The 23,715-nt window shown below is 39.2% G+C and overlaps 1 protein-coding gene and 1 long non-coding RNA gene across 4 annotated transcripts in view; one reads left to right on the top strand and one right to left on the bottom strand.

Moving 5' to 3' along the window:
* The window catches only part of tanc1b (tetratricopeptide repeat, ankyrin repeat and coiled-coil containing 1b), a 201,023-nt gene that overhangs the window by 49,325 nt on the left and 127,983 nt on the right, over positions 1–23,715 (bottom strand). For all 3 annotated transcript variants that reach the window (XM_043693814.1, XM_043693815.1, XM_043693816.1), the window contains 2 exons: positions 12,474–12,582; positions 5,517–5,639 (listed from right to left, as the gene is read on the bottom strand). In XM_043693814.1, the coding sequence (XP_043549749.1) occupies positions 5,517–5,639; positions 12,474–12,582 (232 nt within the window). The remainder of the gene's footprint in view (positions 1–5,516; positions 5,640–12,473; positions 12,583–23,715) is intronic.
* Positions 20,623–23,715, top strand: part of LOC122551622 — a 4,021-nt gene continuing 928 nt past the window's right edge. Inside the window, exon 1 of the long non-coding RNA XR_006312149.1 lies at positions 20,623–20,776. This is a non-coding gene — a long non-coding RNA (uncharacterized LOC122551622). The remainder of the gene's footprint in view (positions 20,777–23,715) is intronic.

Here is a 23,715-nt window from a genome sequence, read left to right as displayed (position 1 = left end):
TTTTTCTTCTTTACCCAGGATTAGTTGAGCAATCAAATCAACTTCTGTTAATATGGTATTTCAAACTGCAGCATGAACTTCAGCCTCTTAAAACTAGTGCTCGTGTAACAGTCAACCTTATAAATTGAACTTTTAAAAACAGTCTTAAAAAATTTGACTTTTACATGAGTATATACGGTAAATCAGCTGACATTATGTTGGGACTTATTTAAATAATTTGAAATATTCATGCAGTTCTCAGGTCAAAACAGTTTACCATGGAGATGGGTAGGGTGATTATGGAAGTTGCTTTTTTATCTATGTGCCTTCCTGCTGTTGAGTAATTCATTATTTTTCTTTTGTATTACTCATTCTTGGTTTGAACTGAGACTTGCAATTGAGAATTGAACTTTGAACTGTAGCTGTTTTTAAAAAGAGAGAATAAGAGACCAATGTTTGCTATTGGAAATTGGCCTGAAAAGATAATGCAGGTCAAGTACTACTTGAAAACAGCATAGAATAACCAGCACAGAGATGTCATTATCCTCAGAATTGCTGGTTGGATATTGAAAACATTAATCAACAAGGGACCAGTTGCAGAGAATGCAAAAAAAGGAAGAAAAACCAAAAGACGACTTTTTTTTTTGAGGAGGCAGTGCTGCTTTGGAAGGTGAAGGACTGGGCTTCTTGGTTTTGCTCTCTATCATTACTCCCCAGTTAATGACTTGTTGAAAGTCCTGAGACTAAATTGGGGGAGGGCAAATTATGTCAGTTTCAGGCAGGAGGTAGGGATTGTTAATTGGGAGGAGCTGTTCTCAGGCGAGTCCACATTTAATATGTATAAGTTATTTTAAAATCTACTGATCAGAGTTCAGGATTGGAATGTCTCAGTGAGGAGGAAGGACAAGGATGGCAAAGTAAGGGACCCTTGGATAATGGAGGAGGTTGGGATTTTAGTCAAAAGGAAAAAAGAAGCATATATAAGATCTGAAAAGCTAAAAATGGACAGGGACAGTGAGGAATATAAAGAAAGTAGAAAAGAACTGCAGCAGAGAATTAGAAGAATAAGAAAGAACCATAAAAAGACCTCAGTGAATAGAGTTAAAGAGAATCCCAAGGCATTCTCTACATACATTTAAGACAAGAGGATAACTAGGGAGAAGGTAGGACCACACAAGGATGAAGAAGGGAACTTGTGCTTGAGGGCAGAGGACAGGGGCAAAATCCAAAATGAGTACTTTGCATCGGTATTCATCCAGAAGGATATGGAGGATAGTGACATTAGCATGGAGCATGCTAATATGCTTGACCATTTTGACAGTCAAGAAAGAAGTGGTATCGAATCTCTTGAAGAGCCTGAAGGTGAATACATCCCAAGGGCTCGGTGGTATCTACCCCAGGTTATTGAGCGAGGCAAGAGAGGAGATTGCTGGGGCCCTGATCAAGATCTTTATATCCTCACTAGCCACTGTAAAGGTCCCAGAGAACTGGTGAATAGCTAATGTAGTTCCTCTGTTCAAGAAGGGAAATAGGGATAATCCAGACAACTATAGACATGAGCTCCACATCATGGTTGGCAAGCTACCAGAGAGAATTCTTACAGATAGGACTTAGAAACATTCGATAAAGCATGGCCTAATTAGGCACAGTCAGCATGGCTTTTCAAGTTGGTGACAAAGGTGATTGATGAGGGTAGAGCAGTGGAGCTTGTCTACATGGATTTTAGTAAGGCTTTCAACAAGATCCCTCGTGGTAGGCTCATCTGGAAAATTAAGATACATGTGGTCCAGGGTGACTTGGACAACCCCAAGATCCCTCTGTACATCAACCCTGTCCAGGGTCCTCCCATTAACTGTATACTTTTCCTTAACATTTGGTCTTTCAAAGTGCACTTATCTGGATTAAACTCCATCTGCCACTTGGATTCAGAATTGGCTTGCCCAAAGACAGACAGACAGGAGTGGTGGACAGGTGTTTTCTGGCTGGAAGTCCATGACAAGTCGTGTTCTGCAGGCATCCATACTAGGACCTCGACTGTTTGTGATTTACATAAGTGACTTGGAAGAAAATGTAGATGAGTGGGTTAGTAAGTTTGTACACGATACACTGATCAGTGGAGTTTTGGATAGTGTAGACGGTTGTCAAAGGATCCAGCAAGTTATAGATCATTTGCAAGATAAGTGTGAGGCGCTGCACTTTGAAAGATCAAATGTTAAGGAAAAGTATACAATTAACGGCAGGACCCTGAACAGGGTTGATGTACAGAAGGATCTTGGGGTTCAAGTCCACAGCTTCCTGAAAGTGGTCATACGAGTAGATAGAGTAGTAAAGGTGGCATATGGCATGCTTACCTTTATTGGTTGGAGAACTGAGTACTAGAGTCAGAATATCATGTTGCAGCTTTATAAGACTTTGGTTAGGCCACACTTGGGAGTATTGCATTCAATTCTGGTCATCACATTATAGGAAGGAATGAGGGAGCAGAAGGTTTACCATGATGTTGCCTGGATTAGAGTGTATGAGATATAAAGACAGGGTAGGAAACTCAGGTTGTTTTCTCTGGAACGGTGCAGGCAGAGGGAAGACTTAATAGATGTAAGTAAAATTATGAGACGCATAGTTAGGGTTGATGGTCACAATTTTGTTTCACCTTCAGAGTTGAAATATCTAAAAGTAGGACACATTTATTTAAGGTGAGGAAGAGAAAAGTTCAAAGGAGATGTGAGGGGCAAACCTGTTACACAGAGAACATTGGGAGTCAGGAATGTGCTACAAAGGGTGGTGGTGGTGAAGGCAGATACGATAGGGCTTTTAGATAAGCACACAAATATGCAAGGAATGGAGGGATATGGACCAAGGACAGGCAAAAGGATTAGTTCGGTTACAACATCATAGGCCAAAACTTCAGTTCCTGTGCTGTACTGTTCTACGTTCTATATTTAAGAAGTCAAGAACAGTTTCCAGAGGCCGGCAGAAACTGTTTGCATTGACTGGTGACTTTGAAATTTAAGCAAGATACAATTCTGCAAGATACAATCCTACGTGTCCCTGTAATACAATCTAATAAATTTCATGAAGGCTTGACATTCATCATTGCAAATATTAATAAACTGGCAATTTAGGACTATTTTATGTCTGTCTGTTGGTGTGAGGTTGGGTTTGGTGATCAAAGAAGATTGGGCTTAGATTATAGATATTCATTAAGATTACCTTGTAGTTCATGTGTGTTCTGAAGTTAAATTATTAATAATAAATTCTTCATTTTTAAGTTATAAACTTGTGTTCAAAATTGGCTATTTGTAAAGTCTGGTGAGAAACAATTGAAGAATTTTGAGGATCATTACATATATTAATTTCACAATGTTGTGAATCCAGCGTCTTTAACTTGCTTTCCCTGTATCGTAACACCACTTGGAGAAGTAAGCAATTAGTTCAGAGCTAGAGTTCATGAGTGAGAAGGACACTGGAAGATTGCTTGAACCTAAATGAAAAGATTTACAGGGATCCTGATAGTGAAAACAAACAGCTTGTGCTGTGTCTGTGTCAATCAAGTCAAGGAGTGTCAAGGTCTTTTTAAAACCAGATTTTAATTCAGCGAGCACAAATATAGTGAAGCCTAAGCTGGAGGTGAGAAGTTCATGATGGTTGAAATTGTCAAAGTTGGAGAATTGCTTAGCCAAAAGATAATGGAAGAGTTCCCACAAAATCTGGCTTCAGACACGGAGGAGAAATTGAAGTGAACTTCAGACAGATGTGGCATATTTGGTGAATTCCAAAAGAAGCAAACTGATCCTCATTATATTTATACTATAAAAAACCACTCTTGTGTGGAACTACAGTAAAGGGGAATCAGATTTAAACACCAAGTACTGATAAAGTATAGCATTAAATTAGTATTGCTTGAATTGTTTGGCTAGTTTAATGTATGGTAAAAGTTATTTTAATTTTACAAGAAGTGAAAAACTGAGTCAACTTCTTTCAGTTAGTCACTGAGTGTTCAACTTTTTCTTTAAACATTTATTTTCATTCCAGGGATTATTGCAACATTTTTGAGAATATTTGGTTTGCAGAATTTCCCCACATGAAACAGTTGCAAGAGGACATGATTAGTAAATCATTGTCCCACTCATGTTACCTGGATTTCAGTTTCCTATCTTTTTCTAGAGGGCTTCTGAATTTCCAAATGCTTTGTATCATAAAATTTGACATTAATAACAAATGCTGTTTCTCTCATGAACTGTACACAGATAAATTCTGCTTAAACAGTTAAGAAAAAATAAATTGTCTATTGTAAACTGATATCTTTGCCTCTTTAATATGTTACGGTCATTTTGAAGTTTAAGGATTTAAAATAAAAACAATTCTGGAATTATAAATGACGAACTTCTGATTAAAAGTTTATTTGTGCTTGTTAATAATGACTGTAATACATAATTCTTACTAATAGTTCAAAAATGGTTAACATTCTGCATACTGGGAGAACGTAATGGATGGTATACAATCCTATTTCTTAATTTCCATCTATTAATTTGAAACAGCAATAAATATGACCTTATCTACATTAAGTCAGTGCCAAGTGAGAATTGGGAAATGACGGCTGTAACTTTGGTCCTTGAATCCTCAAAAGGTTCTGAAGACTAATTCGGGAAGGGTGATGGCAAGACTGCTGAGGTTCAAAACAGCAGATTTATTTCAGTTCCTTGGCCAACCAACCACAAAATAAAATTGCACTCTGAGAATAATGATACAGAATATAAATTAATATTAACTTAGTTGAACTACGAAATACGTTAGGCCATGCACCACATAGAATGGTCACCATCCTTACTTTAAGTCATGGTTCAGTTCTTAAAAATCACAACTTGAAGTGAAATAACTTTAATTCAAGCATTGATTCAATATTAAAATTGGAGTTAGGTTCTACAGAGCCTTCCTTAGCAGAAGGAAGACACAAACATTATATCTATACCCTCTAAGCTGAAATAGAATACTTTACATTGCTATATTCCTACACTGGTAGGTTATTGTGCAAAAGGTGAGACAGAAAGTTTGTATTAATCTTGTTGACCTGAAACTGGAGAATAAGGATATCTATGAAATGAAGTAAGTCAATGTAAATCTCATTGTTTTGCAATAATAAATGGCTGAATGAAAAAACCATTAGGGACCCTAGAAGAAGTACATTTTGCAATTTAATGCTCTGTACAGCATATGAAATTTTTTTAAAGAGCTGTTTATGTGAACTAAGTTTTATTTAGTAGATAAAGGGAATCTGTTAGTTGTATATCAGTTGTGCAAATTATATGCAGGTGAAGAGCATTAAATGGGGTTTCACAAGCATAAAACGGAAAGGAGTTTGATAAAGAGGTAATATGCTTGTAAATGTTTCACTTTCAATAAATATAAAACTGAATAAAATTCAGCTCCTATGTGATCCTTCATCAGCCACATACGGAATAATACAAAGGAAATTGTTAAAGAATTGCTCACAATGTAGAATAAATGTAATATCTCTGCAACTATACAAAGCCCCTTACCTTCACATTGGGAGTGTAAAGATTTCGCAAGGACGTAAGGGCAGCAGACAATCCATCACTGCTATAGCTTATCCATAGTGCTTGAAGGACACTGGAGGATATTCCTGTCTTTTTGCTTAGGCCCTGCAATAAGTTAAAACATGAATTATTAGATTTAAAAATCAAGTTCCTTACATTTTATTTTCTGAAGTTCTTAAACATTCTAGGTAACACTTAAATATTATATTAAAGACATGCTCTTATCTGCTTTTATGAACTGTGAACAAAATCCATACCATAGAATCACAGAGCTCCGGCAGTGTGGAAAGACAAATTGGCCCATCAAATTAGCACCGACCCTCCGAAGAGTTTCCAACCCAGACCCAGCTCCCTGCCCTACCCCATAATCCCACTTTACCATATCTAACCCACCTAGCCTGCACATCCCTTGACACTGTGGACAATTTACCATGGCCAACCCACCTAACCTGCACATTTTTGGGCTATGGGAGCAAAGTGGAGCACCCAGAAGAAACCCATGCAGAGACAGGGAGAATATGCAAACTCCACACAGTCGCCCAAGACTGGAACCAAACGCAGGTCCTGGTGCTGTGAAACAGCAGTGCTTACCACTGAGCCACCATGCCGCCACAGTTGTAGCTTACAGTTTCAAGAAACCATTGGTCTGTTCTATATGTCCACACAGAAAAGATTGATGGAGCTTATGAAGTTATGGTTTGAAGGTGTTGATCTTTGAGCATAGTCTCCTAGCCTTTCGCAAAACACAAACTATATACAGATGCACTTTATCATTGAACCTAGAGATATAACTATGTACTTTCAACATAAATGTAACAATGTTTTGAGTCCACATGACAATATTTACTTCCAAACCTAAGGAGGATAAAATGCACCTTGCCTCAGCTTTTTGAGTGTTGATGTTAATGAGTAAATCTAGCCTTGTGATTTGTGATTGGGATTGTGAATTAGAGGAAGTATAATTGAATTATTAGTAGCAACGGAGAGGGCAATGTCAAAATCTGAGATCAGATGGAAGCAGCGACTGTCAATCTGAGAAGGAAGGAAAAGAGGACCAACCAAACTTAGGGAGCAATTGCAGACATTTAAGAAAATAGTTCATGACTCACAGTAAAGATATATCACAGTGAGGACAGAGTATTCTAGGAAGGGGATAAACCAACCATGGTTAACCAAGGAAGTTTAAGGATAATATCAAATTGAAGTAAAAGAAATACAGAATGTGGCCCAGATTAGTGGCAAGCCAGAGGATGGGGCAAGCTGTAAAAGTCAACAAATGATGACCCTAAAAAGGAGTAAACGAACTTTGAGGGTGAACAAACAAGTCATATCAAAATGGAAGACAAGGGCTAAAGTGAACACAGGCCTCTTAGACAATGAGGCTGAGGAAATAATAATAGGGAAACGGGAAACTGCAGAGAAGTTGAACAAATACTTTACATCAGTTTTCACAGTACAGGATAATAATAGTATTCCACAGATAAGAAATAATGAACTAAAGGATTGGGCGGGGGGGAACTATGAGCGGAGAAAAGAATACAGTGGAAACTAATGAAGGATGGATAGTTTCCCTGGAGGGAATTGTCTGCATCTTGGATGATTACAGGAAGTAGCTACAGGGATAGTAAAGATCCAAGAATCTGTAGATTCTGTAAAAGTACCAGAAGATTGGAAAACTACCATGTAATCCTTATTCAAAAAGGAAACTAATTAAAATGCAGATGCAAAAAAAGTTTGCGATTATCAGGAAATTATTTGTGGCTAATATAAAAGGATACAATAGCAGAGCATTTAGAAATGCATAATATGATCACAGTCAGCATGGCTACATGAAGGGAAAACACCTGACAATTTTTTAGACTTCTTTGAGGAAATAACAAGTAGGATTGATAAAGGAGAACCAGGAGGTTCCAGCAGGTATTCACACAGATACCACACATTAGACCACCTAAAATAAGAGCCAATGTTTAGTATTAATTAAGAAGGGATAGAGGATTGGAACGTTGGCTGAAGACAGAAAGTTGGAATAAAAGAGGCATTTTCAGGATGGCAACCTATAACTAATGGATTACTACAGGGATCAGAGCTATGACTACAAATCATTTAGTATACATTAATGAATTAGATGAGGCAAGTTTGCAAATGACAAAAATAGGTGGGGTGGCAAGTACTGAAGAATATACAGACTGCAAGGGACATAGGTTAGGTGAGTGGGGCAAAAACTTGCAAAGTGGAAGATGTGGGAAAATGTGAAGACATGCACTTTGGGCAGGGAAAATAGAAGTGCTAAATATAATGTAAATGGAGAGAGACTGCAGAAAGCTTAGCACCACAGAGTTTGGCAGTCCTCGTGGATAATCACAAAAGGCTTGCATCCTGGTTCAGCAGGTAATGGGGAAGGTAAATGGGCTGCTAGCCTTTATTTCAAAGGCAACGAAATATAAAACTAAGCAAGTCTTGCTAATACTAAACAAGGCACTAGGAGAAAGTGAGGAATACAGATGTTGGAGATCAGAGTCAAAAAGTGTGATGCCAGAAAAGCACAGCAGGTCAGGCAGCATTCAAGGAAAGGAGTTGACATTTCAGGAAAACAAGGCACTAGTCAAACCACATCTGAAATACTGTGAACAGTCTGGTCCCCTTGCTTAAGGAAGGATAAACTGATATTGGAGCAGTTTAAGCAAGGTTCACTAGATTGACCCTGGGCATGAGTCAAAGAGCTTATGCCTGAAACATTGATTCTCCTGCTCCTTAGATGCTGCCTGACCAGCTGTGCTTTTCCAGCGCCACATTCTTCGACTCTGATCTTCAGCATCTGAAGTCCTCGCTTTCACCTGATCCCGGACATTGAAACAGTTTCTCACAGGAGGAGAGGTTGAATAGTTGGACACATGTTCATTGGAGTTCAGAAGAATGAGAAGATAACTTACGCAAAGATATTGTTTCCCCTGTAAGAGAGACTAAGTCCAGAGAGACTAACACCAGACAGATGTAAGGTGCCATCCACTTAAGATAGAGTTAAGGAGGAACTTGTTTTCCAAGAGTGTAATGTACCATTCGCGTTCTTTACTAGAGAGCTGTTGAAGAGGAGTCATTAAATATATTACAAGTTGAAAGATTTGAGTCAGTCAGGGAATCAGTGATTATGGGAACAAGGAAAGAAAGTGGAGTGGAGAATTATTAGATGAGTCACAACTTTATTGAATGATGGAATATACTCAATAGGCCGATCTACTTTGACTCGTACATCTTATAATCAGTATGGTCAGATTCAATTTCCGATTAGTCTGTTGGTATAACTCTGAAAATTCAGGGCCAGTTTGTTACATTTCCATTAAAGAGTACAAAATTTCAGCGTCATCCTCTTTACTTCCAGTCTTTTTAGTTACATTTTTGAAAATTGTGTTGCGTTACTGAATTTGCAAGTCACCTCTCAGTTTCATGGACTCCTCTTCTACCAGTCTAATTCAAGTCATATTTACAGTCAGGAAACTATCTAGGATCGCCCTCCTATAATATCTCAATTTATTGTATTTCTACTAGCTGTTCTACCATGTCAGTAAGGGCAATATTCTGAGGAAGGGTCACCTGACCCAAAACGCTAACTCTGATTTCTCTTCACAGATGTTAACAGACCTGCTGAGCTTTTCCAGCAATTTCTGTTTTTGCTTCTGATTTACAGCATCTGCAGTTCTTTGGGTTTTTATATGGTTAACTCAATTTTGTCAAATTTCCCCATCTCCTTGGAGTTCAAGATTTTTATATTCTTTTACTCTCATTTTTTCAGACATAAATCTTTTCATTTCTCTTTCTCAAAACTGGTTTCATTTTTGTATCCTAGTTAATTCCACAACCCATCCATCCATCCATCATAAGGTCGAAGTGGAGACGATTGCTGATATTTGCACAATGTTTCGCATCACTCACAATTAGTTATAGGATTAGTCCATGTCCAAAGGCAGAGAGACCTGCCCAATATCCAGGTTGCCTGGCAAGTACCAATTAACATTCACACTATGCAAGTGTCAGACAATGACCATCCTAGGGATTACCCCCATTGACTAGAAAGTGAACTAGACTAGCCATATAAATACTGTGGCTACAAGAACAAACCAGAGGCTATGAATACTGCAGTGAGTAATTCACCTCCTGACTCCTCAAAACTTGTCTTCAAGTTACAAGGCACAAGCTAGGAGTGCGATGGAAAATACACACTTGCCTGCATGAATACAATTCGAAGAAACACTGAAGAAACTTGACACTATGCAGGACAAAGGAGGTCTCTTGACAGGCACTACATCCACAATCATTCACTTGCTCAAGCACCAATGTTCAACAATAGCAGTGTAGACCATCTACAAAATGCCCTGCAAATATTTTCGAAGACTCCTTAGACACCACCTTTCAAATCCATGACCACTAGCATCCAGAAGGACAATGGCAGCAAATACATGAGTACACCACCACCTGCATGTTTCCCTCCAAGCCATCCAGCATCCTGACTTGAAAATAGATCACCATTCCTGCAGTGTCACTAAAAGTCAAAATCCTGGAACTTCCTTCCGAAAGGCATTGAGGGTGTACCTTAACCAAATGGATTGCAGTGCATCAAGAAAACTGCTCAACATCACCTTCTCAAGGGCACCCACAGATGGGCAATAAATACTGGTACAACCAATGTTTACATCCAATGAGTGAGTTAAAAACAAACTTTAGTTTTTAAACTCTCTCAGTTTAGCCTTAGTCAAAAATTTCAAATTCTTCATTGTCATATCTTCTCCCAGTAAACTTAGTAGAATAGAAAAATATTTTCAAAATATGGACAGTAAATTTCACAACTCAGCCATTTTGTCCAGCACCACAAATGTACTAATTTCTTTTGAAGAGACACAGATCCCTTTTAAATTCAATAAGGTCAGATCCATCTTAAAGCCCCCATTTATTATGATCCCAGCTAATATTACCACTGAACATGACAGAAGCTTATTGCACAGAAGAAATAAAAATGAAACAAAGAAAGTTATCTATATATAGCACTGAACAATTTCAAAACATATGCAAACGAAATCCCATCTATCAGTTTAGTTACTCAAGAGCCAGAAAAACTTTTGCCAATCAAATCTATGGGTTTGAATTCATTGCTTTCTCTCAGTTCCAATCCTGTGAGCTGCAAAGCTTTTTCCTGGAATACTGAGGAACCTCAGTTATCCAGCATTCGATTATCTGAATATCGGATTATCTGGCAAGATCGCAAGGTCTCAAAGCTTTGCTAAACTATGTTATATGGCATTCGATTAACCGAACGAAATACTCCCTGCCAGTGTCCTTTGGATAATCAAGATTCCGCTGTACTCATATCTGAGATCTTAGACTCGCTCAGCTTTAAATACACAATCCAGGTTTCTAACCAAACAATCTTGGCTGAAGGTTTCACAGACTGCATCTTTTCACCAAGGTAATTTAGTTTTTTAAGCACGCTAAACAATTACCTTTCTATAGGAAGGACTCTACTTGCATCTGATTTCAGTCAAGTCTTCTTCGAACTGAACCTAAAAGACTCATTGAAAAGGTTTCGATGCATCGGATCCACCATGACTTGGCCGCTTAGATTCAGAATTGGCTTGCCCATAGAAGACAGAAGGTAGTGGTGAAAGAGTGGTTTTCTGGCTAGAGATCTGTGATGAGTGGTGTTCTGCAGGGATCTATACTGGGGCATCTGTAGCTTGTGATTTATATAAATGACTTGGATGAAAACATGGATGGGTGGGTTGGTCAGTTTGCAGATGACATAAGCATTGGAGAGTTGTGGACAGTGTAGAAGGATATCAAAATATATAGCAGGATTTAGATCAGTTGCAGATATGAGTGAAGAAATGGCAGATGGAGTTTAATCCGGGCTTTGGGAGATCAAATATTAAGGGAAAGTATACAGTTAATGGCAGCACCCTTAACAGCAATGATGTTCAAAGGGATCTTGGGTTTCAAGTCCATAGCTCCCTGAAAGTAGCCACACAAGTAGATAGAGTGGTAACGAAGGCATACGCATGCTTGACTTTATTAGTTGAGGAACCGAGTACAAAACGCCAGGAAATGATACTGCGGCTTTACAATTTTGGTTAGGCTGCATTTAGAGAAATGCATTCAATTCTAGTCACCACATTAAAGAAAGAATATGGAAGTTTTGGAGAGGGTGCAGAAGATGTTTACCAGGATACTGCCTGGATTAGAGGGCATGATCTATAAGGAGAGGCTGGACAACTAGGTCTGTTTTCTATGGAGTTGGAGAGGCTGAGGGGAAACCTGAAAGAAGTTTGTAAAATTATGAGAGGCATAGATAGGGTTGACCGTCGGAATCTTTTTCTTCCAGAATTGAAATGTCTAATACTAGAGAGCATACTTTTAAGGTAAGACCATGGGCAGGCAGAAGGGATTAGTTTAATTTGGCATTACGTTTGGCACAACATTGTGGGCTGAAGGGCCCATTCCTGTGCTGTACAGTTCTATGTTCTGAAAAGTTTTGAAATAAACTCTAAAATTTGATCATCCAAGATGCTGCTGCAGCATGAGATCTTTTCCTCCTCCTGTTGTGGATCCCACAATATAAACAAATTTCCATAACATTCCAGGTGGCTTTCAGACTTGGCCTCTGATACAGACAGCTTTAAAATCATGCTTCTGGAAAGACCTAGTTAAATCCAAATGTTTGAAATCAAAACTCTAAAAAGTGATAACAAATATAAATTGTGCACCTCAGACTGAATGCAAGAATTCTTTTTAGATGGCTGACCTTCATATATTTTTAGTATTCATCAAATGTTCCTTAAACATAAAACTAAAAGCTGTCATCCTATTTAAATTATGTATCTGGTATATAATGCACATCTAAGCATATAGCAGAGTTTTCTTTTTATAAGATGAATTCATTGGATCAATGCTTACCTTGAAAATATGGGCTTTCAAGATGTGATGGCCAAATTCTACTGTCTGCTGTCTGTTTAGTTTTCCTTCTTGGCGAGAGAACATGAATGCCATAAGAGCATGTCCATTCCTATAAGAGAAGAGCATCAAGGCGGTAATGTTGCAACTGATTGCTGATTAACACTATACACTTACCATTATTTGAAATACTTCCAGTTCAGGATAATCTATTTTACATCTGAAAATATAATATGAACAGAAAATGGGAGGACTGTAATTGTTTTTTTAAAAAGATGCCATGTTATTACATACTGTAGTTTCAAGAACTTCAAAAAATTGAAAATATTAGTTTATTTTCCAAAAAAGTGTAACCTTAGTCAAGTTGTGTTCCTCTGGTTTGACTGTTCTCCAAGCCAATTAACAAGCTCACATCTTCAGTATTTAGCCTTCAATTTCAATTAAATAAATTATTTCTGATTTTGAAGATGAAGGCTATTTCTTTCATCTAAGTATCTGAAAAGTATTTTTAAAATTTGAGATATGATTTTATCAATGGAAATTTATACTTATTAAAAACTATTTACTGAAAGCACTTCGTATATAATTGATGTTGTTTATGTAAAAAGAACAGTCAACAGTAATGGTTAGTGCTGGCTGATGTTGCAGAGAAAATGTTTCAGATGATCTAACAAGTGCTATAGGGAGGTCAGACCAAAGAGGGGACAACGTGAGCTTCTGCCATATTCTCTTGAGCATCACTCTCTCAAAACACTATTAAGCCGGTCTCCTTATTCCTTTCAAATCCCTGCAAATGATGCAACACTACAAACTCAATTCCCACTCTTTTCTTCGTGAGAACAAGGAGTTCATTTTCTATTCCAGGAGTGTTCACAAATGCAGAATGACTTCACAATGATCCCAACTTGTTCCTCTCCTAGTGACTGCAAGAACTGTCTATCTTTGCAGTATTCCCCACAACTTCAGAGATCTGCTAATCCGGGTCACAACTTCTAAGTAGAACAGCACTCCAGGTCTTCTTTCCAAATGCATCACAATGTCAGGCATTCAGAATGCAGATAGATGATTTACAAGGATGTTGCCAGGGCTGGAGGGTTCGAGCTATAGGGAGGTGATGGCCTGCTGATATCATCAGTAGACTGTTAATTCAAAGACCCAGGTAATGTTCTAGAGACCCAGGTTCGAATGTTGCCAATGCAGATGGTGAAATTTGAATTCAACAAAAATCTGGAAATAAACACCCAATAACCCTGACACCATTATAGATTGTCAGAAAAATCCATCTGGGTCACGACTGTTCTTTAGGGAAAGAAACTGCTATCTTTATCTAGTCTGGCCTACATTTGACTCCAGACTATAAGCAATGTGGTTGACTCTTAAATACCCTCTGGATAATTAGGGATGGATAATAAATGCTGGCCTAGCCAGCAACACCCTCATCATGTTAATGAATTTTTAAAAAGTCACCCAGAGTGTCCAATGCTCCAGGGAAAATAGCCCCAGTCTATTCAGCCTCTCCCTATAGCTCAAACCCTCCAACAATCTTTTCTGAACCCTTTCAAGTTTAACAACATCTTTCCTTTGGCAGGGAGACCAGAATTAAACACACTATTCCAGAAGTGTCTTATCCAATATCTTGTACAGCCACAACATATCCTTCCAACTCACATACTCAATGCATTAACCAAAAGATAAGCCTACCAAATGCCTTCTTCACTGCCCTGTCTACCTGTGACTCCACTTTCAAGGAATAATGAACCCCACGGTCTGTGTTTGGCAACACCCCTCAGAACCTTACTATTAAGTGTATATATCCTGCCTCGATTTGCTTTACCAAAATGCAGCACCTCACATTTATTGAAATTAAACTCCATATGCCGCCACTCAGCCCATGTGCCCACCTGTTCAAAGTCACTTTGTATTCCGAGGTAACTTCCTTCATTGTCCACGGCATCACCAATTTTGGTGTCATGTGCAAACTTATTAACCATTCCTTCTAAAGGGCCATACTTCAATCTAACGCTGTGCCCTCACATCCTGGTCTCTCTTACTAGTGGAAATATCTTCTCCACGTCCTCTCTATCCCACCCACTCCTTCTAAACCCTCAGTACACACCCAGAGTCCTTGACAGCTCCTCATATGACAAGCCCTTCATCCCAGAGATCATTCTTTTAAACATCCCTTGAACTCCCTTCAAGATTAGCACATATTTCCTCAAGTATCAGGTTCAAAATTGCTCAATATTCCAAATGTGGTCTGACCAGAGCCTTATACAACCTCAGTAGTACACCTCTCCTCTCATACTCTAGCCTTCTTGAAATGAATGGTTTCATTACATTTGCCTTCCTAACTGCTAACTGAACTTGTATATTAACCTGAACAAAATTAAGACTCCTGGTTTCCACAGATTATATTAAAATATAATACAAATACTAATCAAATATTTTATGTCAGTATTTACTGTGGAGAAAGACATGGAAGTTAGGGAACTCAGGGAAATAAATAATGTCTTGAAAAACGTCCATATTACTGAAGAAATCTGTGCTTGAAATTTCCAAAGTCTTTCCCCGTTTAGAAAATACACCTCAATTTTTCTTAATAAAGTGAATAACTTCACATTTTGCCACATTGTACTCCATCAACTACTTCTTTGCCACTCTCCTTGTCTGTCCAACCTTCTGCAGGCTCGCTGCCACCTCTCCAGCTATCTTTGTGCCATCTGCAAACTTAGCAACAATGCCTTCAGTTCATTTGTCCAGATCATTATTGTAAAAGATAAATAGTTTTGGTCCCATTACTGACTCTTGCAGAACTTCACTGGTCACCAGCTGCCACCCTGAAAAAGACCCACTTCTCCGCCTTCTACAAGTCAGCCAATCTTCTGTCCATGCCAATACATTGTCCCTAACATCATAAGCTCTTATCTTATTTAGCTGTCTCCTGCCTGGCACATGGTCAAAGGCCTTCTGGAAATCCGAACATATCATGCTCACTGGCTTTCTTCTGCAGAATGCACTTGTTACCTCCTCAAAGAATTCTAATAGATTTAATCAGGCATGACCTCCCCTTGATAAAGCCATGCTGACTCAGTCCTATTTCATCATGCACTTCTAACTACTGTGCAATTTCATCTTTAATAATGGACTCTAAAGTCTTAGCAATAACTGAAGTCAGGCTACTCGGTCTACAACTTCCCAAAATCTGCCTACTTCCCTTCTCAAATAGGGACGTTACTTCAGCCATTTAACAGTCCTCTGGGACCCACCCTAACTCCAACAATACCTGAAAGATTGCCACAAACACCTCCACTATCTCAACTGTCTCCTTCAGAACATCGGGGGTTCATCCAATTCAGGTGATTTATCCACTCTTCAGCTTCCCCAGACCTTCTCAGTGATGGCCACTACACTCATTTCTAGGCCTTGGCTTCTATAGATTATATAGAAATATAATACAAATACTAATCAAATATTTTATGTACTTACTGTGAAAAAAGACATGGAAGGTAGGGAACTCAGGGAAATAAATAGTGATGTCTTGAAAAAAGTCCACATTACTGAAGAGGTGGTGCTTGAGGTCTTAAAATGCATAAAGGTAGATAAATCCCCAGGACCTAATCAAACATATCTCAGGACATTATGGGAAGTTAAGGAAGAATTTGCAGGGTTGCTTGAATGATCGACAAGTGGAGTGTGGCTAATGTGGTGCAGTTATTTAGGAAAAGCTGGAAGGAAAACCCATAAGGAACTACAGACCAGTGAGCTTGATATCAGTGCTGGTTAAGTTGTTAAGTAGAGGAGATCCTGAGAGACAGGATCTACTTGCATTTGAAACTGGGGATAGGGAAATCTTTAAAGGTCAACAGAAAGCCACAAAAAAAGGCTATAAAGAAACAGAAGTTGGATTATGAAAGTAAACTAGCTCAGAATATAAAAGTAGATAGCAAATGTTTCTACAAGTATGTAAATGAACAATTATGACTCAGGTAAACATTGGTCTTTTAGACAGCGAAAAGGGGGATTTAATAATGGGAAACTAGGAAATGGCCAAGGTGTTGAACGGGTATTTTGTGTTGGTCTTCACATGAAAAGATACAAATAATATAGGTAAAAACAATGACTGCAGATGCTGGAAACCAGATTCTGGTTTAGAGGTGCTGGAAAAGCACAGCAGTTCAGGCAGCATCTGAGGAGCAGTAAAATCGACGTTTCTGGCAAAAGCCCTTCATCAGAAATACAGGGCAGGCACTGAGGAAACAAATGTGGCTGTGGTAGCAAGTCTGTTTCAGGACTGGTTGAAGAGCTTCAGGGCAGAGGAAATGACCTGGGAGTTGCAGTGGGAGAAGAGGAAACCTTCTTCAAGGCAGGCATCCTTGCAAGAGGATTCGCAGTAGGGTTAAAATCAACTAGGTAAAAACAATGACTGCAGATGCTAGAAACCAGATTCTGGATTAGAGGTGCTGGAAAAGCACAGCAGTTCAGGCAGCATCCAAGGAGCAGTAAGATCGACGTTTCGGGCAAAAGCCCTTCATCAGGAATATGAAGGGCTTTTGCCCGAAACGTCGATTTTACTGCTCCTCGGACGCTGCCTGAACTGCTTGCTTTTCCAGCACCTCTAATCCAGATACAAATAACATGCCAATAATTGATAACAAGGAGGCTATGATAGGTGAGGACCTAGAAATGATCATTATTGCTAAAGAGGTAGTGTTGGGGAAGTTAATGGGGCTAATAGACAAGTTTCCTCGCCATGATGGAATGCATTCCAGGCTACTAGAAGACATTGTGGGGAAATAGCTAACGTGCTCGTGGTAATTTACCAAAATTTATTGGACTCTGGGGCAGTTCTAACATGATGAGAAAACAGCAAATGTGACATAAAAGAAAAGGTAGACAAAAGGTAGGTAACTACAGGCTCATCAGTTTAACTTCTGTAGTGGGGTAAATGCTTGAATCTATAATCAAGAGAAGAAATAACCAGACATCTGGATAGAAAATGTCCCATTGGGCAGACAGAGCATAAATTCACGAAAGGCAAGTCCTGTTTAATTAATTTACAAAATTCTTTGAGGACACTATGAGCATGGTGGACAACAGGGAACTGGTGGATGTGGTGTATCTGGATTTCCAGAAGGCATTTGACAAGCTGCCACACAAAATAAAGATGCACTGCATATGGATAATGTATTAGCATGGATAGAAGATTGGTTAACTAACAGAAAGCCATGAGTGGGGATATACCTTTTTTTCATGGTTGGCAATCAGAGGCTAGTGGAGTGCCTCAGGGATTGGTGGTGGGACCGGAACAGTTTACTATTTACACAGATAATTTAGAGTTGGGGATCAAGTGTACTGTGTTAAAATTCGCAGATGACACTAAAATGAGTGGTAGAGCAAGGTCTGCAGAGGGACATCTGGGTTAAGTTAAGGTTAGGTTAAGTGAGTGGGCAAGGGTCTGGCAGATGCAGTAAAATTTTGGGAATTGCAAGGTCATCATTTTAGTAGAAGTAACAAAAATGGACAATTATTTAAATGATGAAAATGTGCAGCATGTTGCTATGCAGCAGGACCTGGTTATCCTTGCGCAGGAATCACAAAAAAATTGGTTTGCAGGTGCAGCAGGTAACTAAGGTGGCAAATGGAATATCGTCCTTCATTGCTCCATGGATGGAGTTTAAAAACAGAGAGGGTAGGCTGCAGCTGGATACGGTGATTGTGAGGCCACACTTGCCGAGCACTGTGTACAGTTTTGGTCTCCTTACTTGAAAAAGGAGGCATTGGAAGGGGTGCAGAGGAGGTTCACTAGACGGATTCCAGACTTGAGAGGGTTGGCTTATGAAGACAGATTGAGTAGACAAGGACTATATTCATTAGAATTTAGAACAGTGAGCGAGGAATTATAGAAACATATTAATTTATGAAGGAAACAGATAAGATAGAAGCAGGAAGGTTGTTTCCGCTAGCGAGTGAAATTAGAACCAGGGGGCATTGCCTCAAAGTCAGGGGGGGAACAGATTTAGGACTGAGTTGAGGAAGAACCTCTTCACCCAAACAGTTATGAATCTGTTGAATTCCCTGCCCAATGAAGTAGTTGAGGGCACCTCGTTGAATGTTTTTAAGGCAAAAGATAGATATATTTTTGAATAGCAAATGAATTAAGGGTTATGGTGAGTAGGGGGGATAAGTGGAGCTGAGTCCATGAAAAAAATCAGTCATGATTTTATTGAATGGCACAGTAGGATCAACAGGCCAGGTGGCCTACTTCTGCTCCTGTTTCTTATGTTCTTATGAAAGGCAAAGACTGATTAGGGATAGTCAGCATGGCTTTGTGTGTGGGAAATCGTGTCTCACAAACTTGGTCTTTTTTGAAGAGATGACCAATAAAATAGATGAAGGCAGAGTGGTAGATGTTGTCCAAATGTACTTTAAAAAAATTGGCATGAGATAGAGGGTGATGGTCGGGGGCTGTGTTCAGACTGGAGACTTGTGACTAGCAGTGTGCTGCAATGTTCAGTACTCAGTCCATTGCTGTTCGTTATTTATATACATGTTCTGGATGATAATACAGGAAGCATGGTAGCAAGTTTGCAGATGGCATCAAAATTGGTGGTATAGTGGACAGTGAAGATGATTATCTAAAAGTACAATGGGATCTTGATCAACTGGGCCAAGGAATGCCAACAAACGCAAGGTGTTGCATTTTGTTAAGTCAAACCAGGGCAGGACTTAGACAATTAATGGTAGGGCCCTGGGGACTGTTGTTGAAGAGAGAGACTGAGGGGTACAGTTACATAGTTCCTCAAAAGTATTGTCACCGGTAGATAGGGTGGCGAAGGTGACATTTGCCACACTTGGCTTCATCAGTCAGATCACGGAGTACAGGAATTGGGACATCATATTACGACTGTACAAGATATTGGTCAGACCATATTTAGACTACTGCGTACAATTCTTGTTGCTCAGCTATAAGGAGGATGTTATTAAGCTGAAAAGCGTGCAAGAAAGATATACAAGGATATTTCCAACACTGGTTTGACTTATAAGAAGAGGTTGGATAGGCTGGGAAATTTTTCCTTGGACTGAAGACGACTGAGGGATGACCTTTATAGAGGTTTATAAAATCATGACAGATATAGATAAAATAAATAGCAAAGATCTTTTCCCCAGGGTAGGGTGTCCAAAACTAAAGGGCACAGGTTTAAGGTGAGTGGAGAAAGATTTAAAAGAGACCTGAGGGCAACTTTTTCCACACAAAGGGTATTGCATATACAGAACAAGCTGGAACAGGTATTTAAATTTATCCAGTCCATTTTGTTTGTCAGTATTCCTATTCCCATGTACTCAAACTGAAGTAATACCTCTTTTGCTTCCCATCCCCCCCCACCTCAAAGCTGTTCTTCTGTATTGACCGTTTCTTTACTTCAATCTCTAAAAGTGCATTCCACAGTCCTTACAATGCTGTTTTTTTTAAAAAAAAAAGCTTTTGCATGCTGTCCTAAATCTCGTACTTAATCCGACATCCTTATTCTGTACTAATCGACCATCAGAATCAATCTGCTTCAATCTTGTGGCAAGTGTTTTGAAAACATCGAATTAGAAACACAATCTCCTATTATGTCTTCTTGTGGCTCAGAGTGCTGTTTTTTATTATACCAAGTGAAGTGCCTTGGAGAATTTTTCCACATTAAAAGATACCTCTTGAATGAGCTGTTTTGCATGCAGCAGAAAAGGGTCTACCATTAAAAATTGCTGCCGTGATCCATATTCACATACACATATGTACTTGCAGAGTAGATGAAACAACACGGAACAGAAACAGTGCATCGATGTTATTACCTTTCCACGTGTCTTTTTGCGAAACCATTTCTCTATTGTTCCAAAATTAAACTTGAAAGTGCAGGACGCAAATTATGTATGAGGACAATGCACAAAAAGCTATTAACTAGTTATTGTAAACTGTCAAATATATATACACGAGAAAATGAACTAATCCATTGATATACAGGTAGTTCTCCTGTAACGCAGGTTTATCAAACTCAATTTGTCTGCAATGATTTGTGAATTGCTGACCTTTTATAAAGACTCCCATTCGCTGTTATGCAATTCTCATTCCTGGCACTAGGTGTCGCGGTACACGGAGCACTGGACAGGGCGTGGGCATCAGATGATCAACCGGCTTTTGTGTTCTCTCATGAAAAGGTATTGTGAAATGTTTGTGATGGTGAACTTGAAAAAGCATTGTGAAGATGTCTCTGAGGACAAGAAGCTAGGAGCAATCTGTTAATTTAAAAGCTTAAAAAATTGAGGTAAGAGTGAAATTTCACTGGAATTGACTAGCAATAAAAGGACAGTGTTGAGGAGCACTTTGAATCTTGATTTTGTTGTTTTAAATAATATGTTTAGATGTTAAAGAATATCTGCAGATTCATGAATCTGTTTCAGTGACTAATCACATTGGTAGCCAAATGCAAAATAAAATCCAGTACAGGGGCTTGGACATGGCCACGGACATGGTCACTCAGGGTGGTCAGAGTCAGGAAACTGCACATAGTGGGTGAGCGAGAGAAAGGTGGGTGGCACACTTACTTTTGATACATGTGTGGACATGTCCTGAGGGGGCGGGGCGGTTGTGGAGAAGAGATTCAGGGTTAGTCAGGGTCAGATGTTAGCCAGGATGAGTGTGAGTGGGGAAGATGTGAGAATGTGAGTGGGGAAAATGGTGGGTACATAGTAGAAAGAGAGTGAGTGTGAGGTATCGACAAGATGGTGGTGGCACTTTGATTGGCAGAGTGAAGGTCATTGATCTTCTTCCTACATTCGGTGTATTCCTTCAAATGGTTGAGACTTCACGAGCTGGATGGTAACCCTGGTCCAGGTTGGTGTGGCTTTAGTAGAATGCCATCCTTTGTTGGCCTGGGAGAAAAGGGCATCCTGCCTCTACATAATCCCATCCCCATCAGCAGCATCTCCAAGTCCTTACCCACAGAGGCACCAATTTTCCATTGTCTGCCATGTCCAGGACCAATAGCAGGAACCATACAGGGCAGCTCCAATTGACAACTCTTGTCTGGGTGTACAATAACTTTTTCATGATGCTGCATCATGGATGTTGATCAATTCTGGGATAGAATGTAAGATACGGGCACCAAAGGGTGGGGTTGGTGATAAATCAGGTGGGTTATGTAAAGTAAGGTGAAAAATGTCCCCAAGCATCACGGCGTCAAAACTTGAAATTAAGATTAAGCCCTTGATTAATCAAAGCTGGGATCTGACTTATGCAGTGTTACCATTGGATGGGACCAGAAGACTGGCTCTAATGTAGTGCAGGCAGCAGGTATAGATGCCAATTGAGTGGAGGCGGGGACAATTCTGATGAATTGCACTTGACAGGTCAATTACAACAGGTCAAAATTTACTTAGACTGTGCAATCATTTGTGTTAGGGTAACTACTATTTTTGTTTTGATTTTTACTGATATTTTGGGTGGCGTGCCCCTACCCTGTTTTTCCCACAGCCCCATCATTTCTACTACACGATTTTCTGTAACATGGCATTGCACAGGAATGCAACTATGACATTATAGGAGAACTACCTCTAATTAAATTTATTAAGTATTAGTAAAATGGCATTTTGGAAAAATTGTAAATGTGTTTAATTTTGTACACTTAAATATGGCAGAAAAGTTATCTAACAATTAGATTCAATGCATAAATAAAACAACAAAGATTTTGATACATATTTCATAGGCTTTGATATGATATTCCAGGAGCAAAATTTGCAATAACATTAACTCATACATATCTTGACTTTTACAAATGCAACAGTGGTTGCCAGAGTGATGGTCGGTGATTGACAGGCACATGAACTGTGGGCATATGTAATTTGGCACATGGTGGTTCACCTCATTGTGTTAGCCACAAAAACAGCCATATAAAATGTATGTTATTATTGCTGATGCACACCAAGGTAATCTGCTTGAAAACAACTGACTGATAGATTTCATTCTCATAATTTGATCCAATAATGCATCAGTTCTTTCAGCATACAAGAATATTACTTAAAGAAAATATTCTTCACTCGTTTTTCTCCATTTTTTCACTACCTGCTCTATACCATGAGTCACGTCTAAACTCTCATACAACAATAATATTACTACTATTATCTCGATCAGTCTTCAGATTTGCTCTTCATTTTCATTCCAACAATTAGAAAAGTTCCACATAACACATATATATTCTCCACATGAATGTCATCAAAAATTCTAGAGGACCACAGTCTGTTCTTACATTAAAGAGACAACTTGTGGTAAGTTTACCCTCAGGCAAGAGGTGAGGTTGATAAGTGCAGACATGTCATGTGCACACAAGTCAAGACGCCAGAACGAGAGGGTGTAGGTTTATGGCAGGAGAGGTAAGATTTAAAAGGGACAACTTTTCACACATGTATGGAGTGAGCTGCCAGAGCAAGTGTTGGAGGCGGAGACAATTACAACGTTTAAAAGGCATCTGGATAGTATATGAATAGGAAGGGTTTAGAGGGATATAGGCCAAGTGCTGGCAAATGGGACTAAATTAATTTAGGATATTTGGTCAGAATGGATGAGTTGGACCAGAGTCTATTTCCATGCTGTACATTTCTATTACATGATAACAGTAAGTGTCTTCTAAGCTCTTACAACATATTCAGTTCCACTTTTCGGGTTAATTGGAATTTTTCTGAGCTCCTTTCTCCCTTCCATTTCCTGAAGCATTGCAGCTCCTGGAGTTTTACTCATATCCTTTATGAAGAACATGGATACAAAATACCTTTCATCTGTCATTCTCCAGTCTGACTTTCTATACATAGGACCATTGCTCACTTTGTTAACATTTGCTTCTTGATTTAGACATACTCTTAATAATCTGTTTTATATATCTAGCTAGCTTTTACTTGTACTCTACATCTTCTTTTTCTTTGGTTACTCTTTAGTTACAGAGTCATAGAGATGTACAGCATGGAAACAGACCCTTTGGTCCAACCCGTCCATGCCGATCAGATATCCCAACCCAATCTAGTCCCACCTGCCAGCACCCGGCCCATATCCCTCCAAACCCTTCCTATTCATATACCCACCCAAATGCCTCTTCAATGTTGCAATTGTACCAGCCTCCTCCACTTCCTCTGGCAGTTCATTCCATACACGTACCACCCTGTGTGAAAAAGTTGCCCCTTAGTTCTCTTTTATATCTTTCCCCTCTCGCCCTAA

This window comes from Chiloscyllium plagiosum, chromosome 7 (assembly GCF_004010195.1).
Source record: "Chiloscyllium plagiosum isolate BGI_BamShark_2017 chromosome 7, ASM401019v2, whole genome shotgun sequence".
Taxonomy (NCBI): domain Eukaryota; kingdom Metazoa; phylum Chordata; class Chondrichthyes; order Orectolobiformes; family Hemiscylliidae; genus Chiloscyllium; species Chiloscyllium plagiosum.
Note: the sequence above shows the minus strand (reverse complement) of the source record. Positions and strands in the feature narration are given on the sequence as shown.